Raw genomic sequence first — 16796 nt, forward strand, 5'->3', positions numbered from 1 at the left:
TAATTTCTTTTTAATTAAAAAAAAAGCGTGCATATGCGATAATCTTTTTTTTTAATTTAGTAAACATTTATTGAGGCATAGTATGTGCCAGGTATTGCATGTACATGAACTACTGGACAAATTGTTGCCCAAAGTCTTGCAAGAACATACTTTCAAAAATAAATAATTGTTTATAACAGCAGAGTAGTTATGAGAATGGGATTGTTTCCAAAGTATATAAAATACTTTGTACTGTATAATAGTTTAAGCTTTGTCTTCTAATTTTGTTTATAGTATTAAATGTTCATGAAACTTTTTTTTTATAGACAAAATAAAGGGACAGTTCAGCCACATCTTTCTTGGAATTACCACAACTTCTAAATTATTGAAAAAAGTCCTGGATTATTAAAATGGCTTTTCTAACTGGTCGTGTTGTTTCTGTTCTTACCCATTTAAAGTGAACTGTCTACCCTGAAGCTAGATAATTTTCTTATATTGTTAATTTATGTCACTTCCCTGCCTAAGACCCTCCATTGAGGGTCTTTCCACTTGAAAAAAATTTGAATCTTTTAATATATATTATAAATATTTTAGACCAATCACATTTTGTTGGGTGCAACATATTTACAAAACAAAACAAAACAAATTACGATACATATGAATGAAATTGAATCTGATTAACAAGCAGCTCTATCACAACCAGCTACTTAAAAGGAATGCAAAAACCTGTTAGTCTGCATATATTAAGAGTTTTGAAACATCGGTCCAAAATTGTATCTGGGAAAGAGATGTGGAGAAAATCCAAAAATTTTTGGACAAAATCCAAACTCGTAACCATAGTCTTCCTGGTTCTAAATTCTAGAGAAAGCAAAGTGACGACCCACTTCTTGCTTTCTATTATATATTGCTCTAGTTGATAATCTTTTTCAGGTATTACTTACATACTATAAAGTGCATAAATATTAAGAGCACAGTTCAGTCAGTTTTCACATATGCATATTCCCAGGTAACCACCAATTAGATCTATATCAGAACATTTCCAGCGCTTCCGCAGGTTTCCTTACGTCCCGTCCCAGTCATTACTTCCTCTGTAGAGAAACCCTGTTCACACCTCTATCGCCATAGATTGGATATCCCTATTCTTTATCTTCATATGAATGGAATTATACAGAATGTAGTTTTTGTGTGTCTGCATTCTTTTGCTTGACACTATGCCTATAGAATTCATCTGTGTTGCTGTGTATAGCAGTGGTTTATTCTTTATATTGCTGAGTAGTATTCTATCATACGCATATACCCAAAGAGATTTATATTGGTTCCTGTGGACTGATATTTGGATTGTTTCCAGGTTTTGTCTCTGATGGATAAAGTGACTATGAACATTCCTGTACATGTGTTTTGATGGACACATATGCTAATTTCTCCTGGACGTACACCCAGAGGTGGAATTTCAATGGCATAAGGTATTGTATGTGTTATATTTTAGCAGATTCTGCCAAGGAGTTTTCCAAAGTGGTTGTACCAAGTTACATCCCCAGTAACAATGTACGGGAGTCCCAGGTGTTTCGAATCCTTTCCAACACTTGCGATTAATCTTTTCATAATTTTGGCCTCATGTTGGGTGTATTGTGAAATCTCTGTGGTGTTAATTTGCATTTCCTTGTGACTAATAACGTTGCACACTTTTTCACGTGCTGACTATCCATCTGGATATCTTCTTTTAATGAAGTGCCTGTCCAAGTCTTTTGTCCATTTTTGGGTCGTTTACTTTAAAAAATAAATTGATTAGTAGGAGATTTTTAAACATTTTGGGTATGAATCATTTATCAGCTATAGATATCCATGTGTCAGATATATATCCCTTAGGTTGGCCTGTAAGACAATGCTCTAGGACGATCTTGAAAGGATATCCTATCATCATTTTGCTCTATTTCCAGAGTGTGGGTAAGTTTTCCTAAAACAGAAAATATTTCTACTACGTTTAAAAGAATTAACATCACTAACGTAGGGCTTGTAAGCTGTTCAAAGGTACCTTTCTTTTCAGCTAACGGCACATCCTAGGGATGAATGTTGAGAACAGCCGAAAAAAAAAGAATTACTCAAAAAAAGAATTACTCTCATTTAAATACAGGAAAAGGCAACGTCACAGAATGAAAATTGTCACCACTCCCACCCCCCCTTTCATATATTTCAGTTCATAATATCCCAATATGGGCCAAAACACTGTTTGCAGCAGGCTTTGTGTCAACAGAAATACGTGTAAGAAAGGAAAAGGCAGGAAACCTCCAAGGTTTATGAGGCTTCCTCATTAAGGAATGCTCCTCCTTTATTTGGCACCCCAGAAATCTGTATATCCTTGTAAAATACCTTTTGTTAAGATTTTGGGTAGTGAGGTGTGATCCTTTCCTTTGCAAAGTGACAGGCTCATTTTCAAGCTGAACACTTTAGAAATGGGTACAATTTCAGTGGAAGTTGAAAAACTAGAAATCGATTCTCCTACAACAGTCTGTGCCTGTATACCCTTGGGAAATGTTCACATGGAAACACACACCTCAGTTAGGGAAACTCTGTATTAAGACTAGCATTAATCACTCACAACTGAAGCTGCTTACTAACTCCGGGCAGCTATCAGAATCCCGAGTTGTGTCAGGTGTGCTGGATGTCTTCCATTTGCCTCTTCACACCACCCATCCCCTGCTCCCTAGGAGAGGAGTTTTAGTGGGTTCAGTCAATGAGCACCTCCACCCTCTGGCTTCCAGGAGGGTTTGGCCAATGAGAATCCCTGACAGGAGACTGAGATAGGGTATTGATAACCCTGACTCTTCCCCTATGAAATTGCCTTGAGGTGACCGTATCCCTCTTCTGAAGCCATTGCTCTTCTCAGTCTTTCTCTCCTGGGTTTTGATAACCTCTGTCATTGTCCAAAAGGCCAAAAGGCTCTAGAGGTGGGATAGTTCTGCTGCTGGCAGCCCAGGTTCCCGCACTATTCTCTGTAGCTTCCCAACACTGTCACTCCTTTTCAATTAGTCTCTTTGTAAATGAACCCTCCTTAAACTTTATTCTAATTTGGGCGTGCCATGTGCTGCCTGTTGAGACCCTACGTGATACTCACTTTAGAGATGCTGGCTAGTCCCTGGCCTGAGATCCATCAGAGAAGGGCTCCAATATGTTTTGGAGCCGAGCAGCTCCAGTTGGGCATGGCTGGGATGTTCTGAGGCTGAGGGGTGCAGGGGCTCACAGCCACTCTGTTGGTCTTCTGTTATGTGTGTTGTCCCTGCTCCACCAGCATGAAGCAAGCTTAAGAATTATCTAAGCCCAGAGGCTCGGGTGTTTGGAGGCCTTGCTGGGACAGGTAGGCTGCAAAGTATCCCTGAGGGTCATAGCAGACCCTGCGGTGATAGTAGAGACCAGACCGACCAGTCAGCCTAGGAGAACCTCCTAACGGTGAAACACATGTGTCAAACTATACTGCAGCTTAGAGCAAATAAAAGGCATAATGGCGTGGGAAGGAGACAACTTAAACCTATTCCTTAGATATAACTTCTTCCCATGTTCAAGAGACCAAACGGTCAAACAACATTTCCTGTGTTCAAACGCTGAAGAAGCCGGTCAGTTTATCCAGAGTCCCCTTGAGGAGGAGCTCAGTTTCTAACTTAAGTGTTCTCTGTCCCAGTTCCCTGCCAGGGGGTTTCTTTTTTTTAAATTCTGTGTAAAAACTCCACCTACCTTGAGAACTCCTAACCTCATACCTATCAGAGTCTGTTATCATCCCAGGACCCCGCCTCCTTTGTCAGGCAGTTAATATCCCTAAACCTGGTTGTTCAGCTTTAGAACAACCTCAGCAGGCCAGTCTGGGGTAGGCGCAGCCCTCCAAATCTCATCAAAAGCCGGAGTGGAGAAGAACACTCGAGTTACTGTTTAGCCTTCAAGAACTTCCTGAGCATGAGTGCCAAAGGGTAATCTTTGCAGCAAAGCGAATGTTTGTTCTGACAGAGTCTAGCTTCCTAACCGTTCAAGAGAAAGAGGACTACCTTCCTAACTGCCTCTTCCTTAGCAAAGCTATCTACCCCAGGCTTCTGCCAAGTTAGCCTTTCATTTTATTATGCAAGTGTTTAAATGACTCCTGTTCAATGGCCTTAGCCTTCCCTGTTATTATGCAGAATGCTTTAAATTGCTCATTTCCTTCCTTTTCCAAACTCTACCTCTAGCTCTTTCGACACTGTTACCTCTACTACTAATAGAATTAAGGACCATGCTCTTTATAGAGTGATATACATCTTAAAGGTTACTTCCTTAGCCATACACACACACACACACACACGCGCACGCGCGCGCACACGCACACACCCACATGCACATACACGCATGCACGCACGTGCCAAAGCTCTGACCTGAAAAGCTTTCAATTTCAAAGTCCTATAGTACTTTTAGCTTTCTGATGAAAAACAGCAGTACCTGCCCCATTCCTCCCCACTCCTTATTCCCATCACCTTACGCACTTCTTTTTTAGCTATTTTATCTTGCCTACTTACCTAATTCTAAAAATTGTGCTTAGTCTGAAATTTCTGGATTTTTCTTTTACTGATATCCCTGACTGTGGACACTTATGATGCTCCTCCGTTAGGAACGAAGGGCTTAGTCTCCCACCTGCTACAAGAGCTGCTGGCAGACATCCTCAGGTGTCAGTTACCTTCAGAAACTGCCTCTGTAAAGGGGCGGTGCCGCTTTGCCCGGGTCACAGCCTCTTCCGGGGAGGCCCACATTCAAGGACAACGTTGAAGAGCTATCCAGCATCAGGGTGCCCTGAAGGGACGGCTGAGGCCCTCTTTGAGACTCCATTAGAGCCCGACTTCTTCCGCCCAATCTTCTCTGTGCCTTCCCTTCTGAAGAACGTTCCCTCATAAACGTCCAGCGTGATGATCTCCATCTCAGAATTCAACGTGGGGCATCCCCGCTGACTTCCTGCCATAGTAGATGAGGACTTCTCTGTCTTGCACAGATATCTTCTCTGTCCTCTGTCCCCGCATTCCACCTGTCCTAGGTAGTTATCTTACCCTTTTTAGATAAATCAGCATGCAGTAAAATGACAGTGTAACTATTATTCACAGCTAAGTCACATGGTTTTCTATGACTATATTGTGTTTCATGAACTTTTTCTTACTCCTGATGTAAATAGTTGCCTCCTATTTTTATTCCCTTGGTTTTTGTACCAATCATCTTAAAACTAATTCCCCTCTGAACAGGGTCACAGATATTAGCTCTTCAATCAGTCTTATACTATTCTTAGAGACAGCACTCTTGGAGGCCTCTGTTCTCTCTAATCTCGTTTCTCTCTGTGCCTGCTGACTGCTGTTATCTTGGTATTTCTGTCACCATCATTCTGGGAATTCCTTTTACTTTCCCCCTGTGTTGTGTCCCTTGGTCCCTGGATCCCTATCTCCCTCTTTCTTGGTTACTACTTCATTTCAGTGGGGGAGCATTCCCTAGTAGCTTCCTGAAAAAGGGTGTATGGGAGGTAAACTCTTAACACCTTGCATTTCTGAAAATGTCTTTATTCTTTCCTCATCCTTGGCTGGTAGTTTGGTGGAGTATAAAATGTTAGAGAAGGAATCATTTCCACGGCTTGCAGGATCTTCATTCTCCCAAGGGATCAAACCTGGGCACTGGCAGTGAAAGCACCAAGTCCTAACCACTGGACCACCAGGGAATTCCCTCCACGGAATTTTGAAGGCATTTTTCCGTTGTCTTCCAACCTCGGGGATGGGAGGGTCCTGTCCTTTTTATGTAATTTGGTTTTTTGTTTGTTTTTGATGTCTGAACACATAAAATCTTCACATTAACCCTGGTGTTCTGAATCTTCATGACAATGTGAAATGAGTTTCTTTCTACTCAATGAGCTGGGGGTGGCCCCTTTCAGTTTCGAACGTCATGTCCTTTAGTTCTAGGAAATGCTCTCTTACTATTTCTTTGATAACATCTTCTCTTTATGTCTTTGTTCTCTCTTTCAGATGTTGAACTTCCTGTCTTGACAGTCTAGTTTTCTTCTCTATTCTCTTTCTCTTTCTGACTTTTATGCTAATTAGGAATATTTTCTCAACTTTCTCTCCCAATCCTTTTTGCCGAGTACTTTTTTTACTTTGTTTTTGCTATTTACTTTCAAGAGCTCGTTCTTATTCTCTAAATGTTCCTTTTTTTTTTTTTTTTTTTTAGACAGTACCTAGTTTTTATTTCAGGGACTCAATAACTTGTCTGAGTGTAATAATTATATGTCTTAATTTTTTTCCCCTTGTTTCCTCTTTGTTCCTTTCTTTTGTTTATATTGTCTCTGCCTCTTATGTTAGAGACTTTCTGCAAATGTTGGTGATCCTTTGCTATCCAATTATTATTATTATTATTATTACTAAAGAGTGAGGCACTAAAAAGCTGATTAGAAGCTCTGTGTGCTCAGATGGACTTTACCATCAGGCCGTTTTGCAAGGCTCTTTTCCCTTGGGCTAGTCCACTTGCCTAGAGAAGTATCTTCTCTTTTCTGCTTGGAGGTTATACACCCTGGCTGCTGGTGTTGGGGGGAAAGGGAACTGGAGATTGCAGTATTCAGCATGTCCACTTTTCTAACCTTCCTTCTAAGTCTGGAGTCTCTCCTCCCCAGCGCATCAGCTATGCCTGTACTTGAGTCTTAGAGCCCCTGTGGCTCAGGTGCTCCAGAGAGTAAAGGTATCTTCTCTTTGGGAAAGCACATTTGCTTTGTTGTGTGGGGTGAGGGAGATCAGGGTTCAAATGCCATTTTTCAAAGACTTTCAAATAGCCCTCTTCTTCTCAGCTTCACCCTGTTTTCAGAGGCACACATTGCCTCTAATTCCTTTGTCTTCCCGTTAGTCTGGCCTGAGAATTGATTTGCATCTTTTGGACTTGGATGCTTAGATTTGAGCTTTCTCTGGACTGCTAGGTCAGTTCCCTTCTCCATTCCAAGATTTCTTTTTTTGTATGCTGGCATATATTTTCCTAGTTGTGTGTGTGTGTGTGTGTGTGTGTGTGTGTGTGTGTGTGTGTGTGTGTCTGCCATTTTTCCTCTCTGCAATCATTGCTGTGGGGTTTTGGGAGGGACTGGAGATAGACGTTTTTATTCTTTCTTCTGTGTTTACATGACAGTCTGAGGGAGCATGCGTGGAGGAGTCTCATTCTTTCAGTACCTGCACAGGAACATTGTAGAGAGCGTCATTTCCACTGGAAAGATACGGACTCTGAGACTTAGTGACCAGCCTGGTGATACAGTGTGATTCAGTGTTAATTAACTGTGTTGACCTAAAGCAAATAGACGGTCAGTTATTTCTCCAGCAAACGTGGGTTTATTTGGGATCATCAAAGAGTTGAAATTTGCAACCATAGTGAGCCACGTGCAAGTCCCTAGCAAAATTGAAGAGGACAACTCTTTTATTTATTTATTTATTTATTTATTTTTACATCTTTATTGGAGTATAATTGCTTTACAATGGTGTGTTAGTTTCTGCTTTATAACAAAGTGAATCAGTTATACATATACATATGTTCCCATATCTCTTCCCTCTGCGTCTCCCTCCCTCCCACCCTCCCTATCCCACCCCTCTAGGTGGTCACAAAGCACCCAGCTGATCTCCCTGTGCTGTGCGGCTGCTTTCTACTAGCTATCTACCTAACGCTTTTATACAGGGGAAAAGGAAGTCAGGAGGGCTACGTAAACAAAGCGTCCTTGGCTTTTCATTGGCTGAGTCCTTCCAGGAAAGGAGTCTTTCTTCTTCCTATTGGGGTCTGTTATTGTTACAGGGCATGAGAGCTCTCCCTTCTGGTCTCCAGAATCTATTTAATTGAAGGTCCTGTTTATTAATTTTTTTACCGTCATTACCCAAGGAGGCCCAGAGGTGAGAAAATATAGGATAGATTAGAGGATAGCATGATATTTGACATTCTTTGGGTGATTCAAATTAAGTGTGTGGGACATGAGGATACAGAAGTAGAAAGGGCAAGTCTTGGACTAAGCAGTCTGAGGGCTTGAAGAAACAATATGAATCAGCATGCCAACAAAAAGAAGTTTTTCCCTCAAGGCCTGCCTTTATGCTGGGTGAAAAAGAGGATGAAGTTAAACAAGCTAGTGTGCTGTGCTGTTCCTACCTTAGTATATGCTTCGGTTTAGAATTTAGGACATACAGCATGTCTGCTTCAAAAGGACAAGAGGTAGTTTAGTGTGTGTACAATACAAAATGGACAATGGGCTGAATCTCTTCTGCTTGCCTCTCTAGATCACTTTTCCACCCCTCACTCTGCTTTTGGCCCTGGGGGACAGAACTGGACAGGCTACATCAACTCAGCTCGTGGGCCCCCTGCCTTTTTGTTGGATCCAACCCAAGGAAGCTTCGGTAGGAGATCCAAGGAAGAAAGGAGGGTGAACTCAGGGTGTTCCTCCCACCGGCTTCCTCCTTGCGGTGTCTGCTCCAGCTTTCTTACCAAAGGTGACGGCTCTCCTCAAGGCGCCGTTTCTGCAGGACTCCACCCTACCGCCTGCCCCCTATTTCCCTCATCGTGCAGCTGGCACCCCCTCTTGCTCTGTGATTCCGGTGGGCGGCACAGCTACGACTATACTGGAACTTCCAAACGGGGTGCCTAATGATGAAACAGAATAGTGTTAAACAACTGGGGCTGTCTGCCTTTGGGGCTAAAGCACTACAGGGTGTAAGGCGCTTGTTTTTTTTTCCCTTGGGCTTTTTGTTGCCTCTGGGTACATGACTGAGGGATAAGTTGCCAATATGTGAATTTAATGAGTGTCTTTTTAAAAAAATTTATTTCATTTATTTATTTTTGGCTGTGTTGGGTCTTCATTGCTGTGCGCGGGCTTTCTCTAGTTGGGACGAGTGGGGGCTAGTCTTCGTTGCAGTGCGTGGGCTTCTCATTGCGGTGGCTTCTCTTGTTGCGGAGCACGGGCTCTAGGTGCACAGGCTTCAGTAGTTGTGGCTCGCGGGCTCAGTAGTTGTGACTCATGGGCTCTAGAGCACAGGCTCAGTAGTTGTGGCGCACGGGCTTAGTTGCTCTGCGGCATGTGGGATCTTCCCGGACCAGGGCTCGAACCTGTGTCCCCTGCATTGGCAGGCGGATTCTTAGCCACTGCGCCACCAAGGAAGCCCTGGACAAGGGTTTTGAATGTAGCTATGAAGCCCTGCAGGTAACAGGTGTGCTGGGAGCATGCTAACTGATGGACCTGCTTGTGTAATGCATGGTGAGGGATGGTGATTGGCACACCCTCCGTGTCCTGATACAGAGGGAACAAAGGCTTCAGTGTAACTGCAAAGGGCAGAGAAGAGCCTGCCCAGTGCACTGCTGAAGGGAATGTAGTCTTCGCTACAGTCGTCAGCAAGAGAAGGGTAGGGTTTTTTGTGCCTAAAGAGCAAAGCACTACCTCTGTCTGGGCAAAAGCTGCCGTTGGTCACCTTGGTCAAAGTTCTGTTGAGGAATGGGTGGGTTGCTGAAGTCCTAAACGTCAGAGCTTAGCTTCTCTATCTGTAAACTCATGCTTATCCTGAGAAGCCGTGAGGGAGTGGGGGCCGCCAGTTCAGAAAGCCCTGGGGCAGGAGCTTTCATCAACACCACCCTGAAAGCACCAGTGGGCCACATTGCCACACCTGCTGCCAAGGGTTCCTCAGGCTGGAGGCTGCAGGTGTGGTGAGGAGAAGCCCCAGCACGACCTGGCTTCGCAGAAATGCAGAGGACACGCTTTTGTAAACTGCAATAAATTGAATTGTTCTCTAAATACAGGTCCTGAGTCTATGCAGTTCAGTCTCCTAGGAGCTAAGAAAATTAGCATTCCAAATATTTGTTATTATTGAATAGATGAATGAATGAAATAGGAGTAGGTTTGGTAAATTTAGGGGAGGGGAGAAGGAGAAGAGTGTGGCAAGACAGAGCCTCATATTAGATGATGCCTCTGGGGGAGAGTCTATGACCTGTTTAGGGGACCTTCTCTCCTCTCTTCCCCTTCCTCAAATTATTCAAGTAATAAAATGATTTATTAAGTACTCATATTCTAAGCCATTTGAATTTTTCACAGAAGAACTCTTATTCAGTTGATATTGATGTTAAATATTTTTTTCATTTTCTCTTTTAGCTTTTTTATTCTTTCAAGTGTAATTTTATATATTGAGCCAAATGTCCTTTCTCTATCAAAATCTTATGGAGGGACTTCCCTGGTGGTGCAGCGGTTAAGAATCCGCCTGCCAATGCAGGGGACACGGGTTCGAGCCCTGGTCTGGGAAGATCCACATGCCATGGAGCAACTAAGCCTGTGCACCACAACTACTGAGCCTGCGAGCCACAACTACTGAAATCTGCATGCCTAGATCCCGGGCTCTGCAACAAGAGAAGCCACCGCAATGAGAAGCCCGTGCACCGCAACGAAGAGTAGCCCCCGCTCATGGCAACTAGAGAAAGCCCACGCGCAGCAACAAAGACCTAACACAGCCAAACATAAATAAATTAAATAAATAAATAAATAAATCTTATGGAGACAATAGAGTTCGCAGATGGACCCATCTTGAAAACAGTGAAATCCTGAATGGCGATAATATGCACTTTATCATTCTTCCCTTCTTTACCTGGTGGTCATCCCATCACTGTACTAGTCAGTGAGTGATAAATACAAATGGCCCCCAAATGATGTGGGTATTACAGAGGACACACACACACATGCAAAGCAGAGATCATACTTCCTGCCCTTAAGGTATTTATAGCCAGAAGTGCTTAAATTATTATATGTGAAAAAAGCAAGGAGCAGTTAAATATGAAACCGTTGGAAATTGGCTAAAAGTGCCATGGAAACGCAAAGGTCCACACTATCGCGGCCCAAAACCAGTAGAAGGAGTTTCCATGAAGGAAGCAAGAGCTGAGCAGGACCTTGAAGTATGGGCAGGAGGAAGATGGAAGGTCTTCCAGGTGGGAGGGCTAAGCAGGAACGCAGGCATCAGAGATGGAAGAAGGCTGATGCTGATGCATCCTCTGTGTTAGAAGCCAGAGCAAGGTGTGTCTCTGACAGCAAGCCCCAGGCTGTAAGTGCCAGGTTAATGTTATCTGAGGAGAAATGCTGCCTTGGGACAGTGACAGGTGGCACTATTGCTTGGGAATTGATTTGAGTCTTAATGGTTTGTGCCTGCAACAGGTGTGCTGTGAATACTCTAACTGGTGATGAAAGAGGCTCATGGGGAGTAGCTGAGCTGCTGGGTGTTCTGTTTAAAAAAATAGGTAAGAAATTTAGAGTGTTGGTTATGTTTTAGGAATTTAGGGACATCATTTCTTAATTTTTGGCACAATCTGACTTGTTCCTTTAGTCTAACTATGCTTCACCTAGTAAAATCCTGTGTTTTGATGGCTTGGGATCCAGAAAGACTTGGGTTTGTAGCCCATTTTGTGTAACCTTGGGGAAGTTATCTTTCTGAGTCCAATCTGTGAGAGAGGGAGAAAAAATTGGCCTCACTGGATTGTGAAGATGGAAGGAAAAATATATTCAAAATATGGAGTAAATCTCTTGGCACATAATTTTCCTTTTTCCCCTCTTTTCCTTTCTCACTTCAAGTAATAGGCAACTGTACTCAAGAATACCACGTAACTTATACAAACTTGTGACGTTTCTTTGGTGTAAAAGGGAGCGTTACTGAAAATTACCCTGGGCACAGTATTAAATTGTGACTGACCCTCATTACATTTCTTTATGAAAAGAGAAGAACAAAGACATGAGAAAAAAAATTTTAAACCCTATAAACCATTGAGTAAAAAGCCAACAAGCTTGTATCATGAGAAGTGTTCCACGTTTCTCAAAGTCAGAATCTCGTTGTGGTGTGCTTGGCAGTTGTCCCGGAAAGTAGCAATGCACACAAGTATTAAATGCAGACTGCCACTTCTCTCATGACAATCATGTCTTTCTCTATCATATTCTTTCTTCTCAAACTTTCTGGCTGATGCATTCTGGCTGTTCTGAGAAATTAGGGAGACCTGAATTGGGGCCTAATAAGGCCACGTTTGTGTCTGTGTAGATTCCAGAGTGATTAAGTTTGGGGACTGAAATTGAATTCATGTGATGGCCTTTGCTGAGCAGGGTTGCAGGATGCCGTTGCATGTTGTGGTGTGGTAACACACGGGAATAATTAGACTTGTCATTAGAGACTTTCTGACGTCTCATCATTGTTGTATTTTTATGCTTTGAATTCCTTCACTGAAAGGTGGGACCGGAGATACAGTGAAGTGCCACTGAAATATCACTGCCCTCTTTCATAGATGACGTAAAGCCTCATCTGTGTAAGGCTTATTATTTGGCAGCACTTAATACTGTGTTTATAAACTTAATGCTTGAACTTGATTCTTCTATTCTTGCCAAACAAACTAAATGGAGAATCTCAGCCCAAGAAGCTGCAGTCCTAACACATTCATTAGCACATGCCCGAGTCTGACTGGACAGGCACGGGCACAGTGAGTCAGCAAAGGCTGTACTCTGACCTACTCTGGGCTTCAGGAAGCAATTGTTTGTAACCAGATGCATCTGTTCCACTGAGGGGACTCCTGCCATTAGGCTCACAACAGTTAAGGACTGATTTCAGGGTACGTTGGGCTGATCCTACAAGTCACTACTATAGATCCTGTACTGATTCTGTAGATCCTGTGATTCCACAGATCCTGGCCTGGCCCCATGAAGCTGCAGGCCCCTCCTGCAGGGTCCCTGAATCAGCATCACAGAATGTGAGGCAGCCAGGAGACATCAACACCTTCGTGGTGAATGCCAGGATACAGCTCTCTTCTTCTCTTGCTTGAATTTATGCTGGTTTTCTTGCTATGAGTTTCAAGCTTTTCGTTGCTTACTACCAAAATAATAGGACTCTATTTTTCACTTTCGTGTAGCATTGTCTGGGGGCAAGAACCATTAAAGAAAGCTCAGAGAACATGATGAAGCTGGTAACCTGAGTCTGAAAAGTTTAACCCATCACTGGGCTCCGAGCATGCCAGTCACCTCTATTTATAAATGAGCCCAAAGAACACCCCCAAGACTTTAGTTGTCTGCCTACAATCCCTGGATATTGTGATGGTGACAGCTCAGGTTCACAGGTGAGAAATGCAGGCTGGTTCTCCTGAGCAGCAGTCACCTAGGCCACCTCCTCACTTGGACGTCTGGCAGGCATTCAGCCTTTTAATGTTCAAAGCAGAATTTGGGGTTCCTTCCTCACCCTATACCATCACATCCCTTCTGTCCCTCACCAAATGGTCAAAAGGCCCATAGCAACGTGTCTTTGAAACCTGACGACTTGTCATTCTCACTGCAGCTGGAATCCAGAGCACTGTCATTTCTCCTGGGTTATAGCAATGGCCTGATGGAGAGCTTCCTTAATCCCTTACTTTGCTCCTATGCTTCACTGCAAGTAGAATAAAATACATAGCCTTTGCCATGACCTGCAAAAACCCTTTGCAATGTGGCCCCTGCTCAGCTCTCTGGGAGACTTTATCTCCTACTACTCTCACCAGCCACCCTGGTTTTCCTTAAATGTGCCATGCTTGTCCCTGCCTCCAAGATTCTGCATTACCTGTTCTCTTGGCCAGGAAGCCTCACCCCTGGATCTTCACACCGCTGCAGTCTGCAGCTCAGATGTCTCTTCCTTAGCGAGGCCTGCCTTGTCTATCCACCATCACTATGTCACCATTCTGTTTATTTTCTTCTTAGCACTCATTGCGATCAGAAGTTTTATTATTTATGTACTTACATGTTTATTGTTGGTCTTTATTAACTAGACCATAGGCTCTATGAGGGCAGGAACTCCGTGGTCTCTAGTGATAAAAATATTAGCCTAGGCAAAAAATCTGAACTTCACCAAAGAGTAGACTAGCCTTTATCACCAACTAGAGAATATGGATCACATACTCTAGCTAAGTCAGTTTGGGAGCCAAGATACGTAGAGTCCTCTGGGAGAATGATGGTATGCGGGAAAAGTGCGAAACAGCTTAAAACAAGAGGATGGCATCTTTAAAGGCTTTGCTCATTTAGTTTTTTACTGTTGTGGTACTGTTGTACCTTCCAGTTGTTGATTCATCTATATTTTTATTTTTATATTCTTTCTAACATATCTGTTAGCTTCCTAGTCTAATTTTATTTTTTAGTTTGTTATTGTTCCTTTTTTTTTTTTTTTTGCCACCCCACACGGCTTGTAGGATCTTGGTTCATGAGCCGGGGGTTGGGCTGAGGCTCCTGCACTGGGAGCTCTGAATCTGAACCACTGGACTAACAAAGAAACTCAGACCCCAGGGAATATTCATTGGAGTGAAGTCTCGAGGAGGTCCTCATCTCAGCATCAAGACCCAGCTCTACACAACAGCCTACAAACTCCAGTGTTGGAAGTCTCAGGCCAAACAACCAGTAAGACAGGAACTCAATCCCACTCATTAAAAAAAAAAAAAAAAAAAAAAATGAATGGCAAAAAAATGTCACAGATGAAGGAGCAAGGTAAAAACCTACAAGACCAAATAAATAAAGAGGAAATAGGCAATCTACCTGAAAAAGAATTCAGAGTAATGATAGTAAAGATGATCCAGAATCTCAGAAATGGAATGGAGGCACCGATTGAGAAAATACAAGAAATGCTTAACAAAGATCTAGAAGAACTAAAGAACAAACAGAGACAAACAACACAATAACTGAAATGAAAAATACACTAGAAGGATCAATAACAGAATAACTGAGGCAGAAGAACGAGTAAGTGAGCTGGAAGACAAAATGGTGGAAATAACTGCCGAGGAGCAGAATAAAGAAGAAACAATTGAGGACAGTCTCAGAGACCTGTGGGACAACACTAAATGCACCAACATTCGAATTATAGGGGTCCCAGAAGAAGAAGGGAAAAAGAAAGGGTTTGAGAAAATATTTGAAGAAATTATAGTTGAAAGTTTCCCTAACATGGGAAAGGAAATAGTCCCCCAAGTCCAGGAAGCACAGAGAGTCCCATACAGGATAAACCCTAGGAAAAACCCACCAAGACACATATTAATCAAACTAACAAAAATTAAATTCAAAGAAAAAATATTAAAAGCAGCAAGGGAAAAACAAAAAAAACATACAAAGGAATCCCGATAAGGTTATCAGCTGATTTTTCAGCAGAAACTCTGCAGGCCAGAAGGGAGTGGCATGATAAAGTGATGAAAGAGAAAAACCTACAACCAAGATTACTCTACCCAGCAGGATCTCATGCAGATTCCAAGGAGAAATCAAAAGCTTTTCAGACAAGCAAAAGCTAAGAGAGTTCATCACCACCAAAACAGCTTTACAACAAATGCTAAAGAAACTTCTCTCAGCAGGAAACAGGAAAAGAAAAAGACCCACAAAAACTAACACAAAACAATTAAGAATATGGTAATAGGAATATACGTATTGATAATCAAATTGAATGTAAATGGACTAAATGCCCCAACCAAAAGACACAGACTGGCTGAATGGATACAAAAACAACACCCGTATATATGCTGTCTACAAGAGATCCACTTCAGACCTAGGGACACATCCAGACTGAGAGTGAGGGGATGGAAAAAGATATTCCATGCAAATGGAAATCAAAAGAACGATGGAGTAGCAGTACTTGTATCAGATAAAATAGACTTTAAAATAAAGACTGTTACAAGAGATAAGGAGGGACACTACATAATGATCAAAGGATCAATCCAAGAAGAAGATATAACAATTATAAATGTTTATGCACCCAATATAGGAGCACCTCAATACATAAGGCAAATGCTAATGACCATGAAAGAAGAAACTGATAGTAACACAATAATAGTAGGGGCTTTAATACCCCACTTACACCAATGGACAGATCATCCAAACAGAAAATAAATAAGGAAACATAAGCTTTAAATGACAATGGTCCAGATAGATTTAACTGATATTTATAGAACATTCTACCCAAAAGTGGCAGAGTACACTTTCTTCTCAAGTGCACATGGAACATTCTCCAGGATAGATCACATCTTGGGTCACAAATCAAGCCTTGGAAAATTTAAGAAAATTGAAATCATATCAAACATCTTTTCTGACCACAATGCTATGAGACTGGAAATCAATTACAGGAAAAAAAAATAAAGAAAACACAAATACATGGAGGCTAAACAGTGTGCTACTAAATAACCAAGAGATCACTGAAGAAATCAAAGAAGAAATAAAAAAATACATAGAAACAAATGACAACAAAAACACAACGACCCAAAACCTATGGGAAGCAGCAAAAGAAGTTCTAAGAGGGAAGTTTATAGCAGTTCAATCTCACCTCAAGAAACAAGAAAAATCTCAAATAAACAATCTAACTCTACACTTAAAACAATTAGAGAAAGAAGAACAAAGAAAACCCGAAGTCGGTAGAAGGAAAGAAGTCATAAAGATCAGAGCAGAAATAAATGAAATAGAAATGAAGAAAACAATAGCAAAGATCAATAAAACTAGAAGCTGGTTCTTTGAGAAGATAAATAAAATTGATAAACCCTTAGCTAGACTCATCAGAACAAAAGGGAGAGGACGCAAATCAATAAACTTAGAAATGAAAAAGGAGAAATCACAACTGACACCACAGAAATACAAAGGATTATAAGAGACTACTACAAACAACTATATGCCAATAAAATGGACAACCACGAAGAAATGGACAAATTCTTGGAAAGGGACAATTTTCCAAGACTGAACCAAGAAGAATTAGAAAACATAAACAGACCTATCACAAGTAATGAAATTGAAACCATAATTAAAAATCTTCTAACAAACAAAAGTCCAGGACCAGATGGCT

At 41.9% G+C, this 16796-nt stretch overlaps 1 protein-coding gene across 3 annotated transcripts in view; it reads left to right on the forward strand.

Annotated features, from left to right (window-relative positions):
• DENND1B (DENN domain containing 1B) overlaps positions 1 to 16796 on the forward strand; it is a 341500-nt gene that overhangs the window by 57010 nt on the left and 267694 nt on the right. For all 3 annotated transcript variants that reach the window (XM_079925473.1, XM_079925475.1, XM_079925476.1), the window contains exon 2: positions 1328 to 1442. In XM_079925473.1, coding sequence (XP_079781599.1) covers positions 1381 to 1442 — 62 coding nt within the window. In that variant the 5' untranslated portion in view covers positions 1328 to 1380. The remainder of the gene's footprint in view (positions 1 to 1327; positions 1443 to 16796) is intronic.

The sequence above is a fragment of the Stenella coeruleoalba genome (assembly GCF_951394435.1).
Source record: "Stenella coeruleoalba genome assembly, chromosome: 1".
Classification (NCBI taxonomy): Eukaryota; Metazoa; Chordata; class Mammalia; order Artiodactyla; family Delphinidae; genus Stenella; species Stenella coeruleoalba.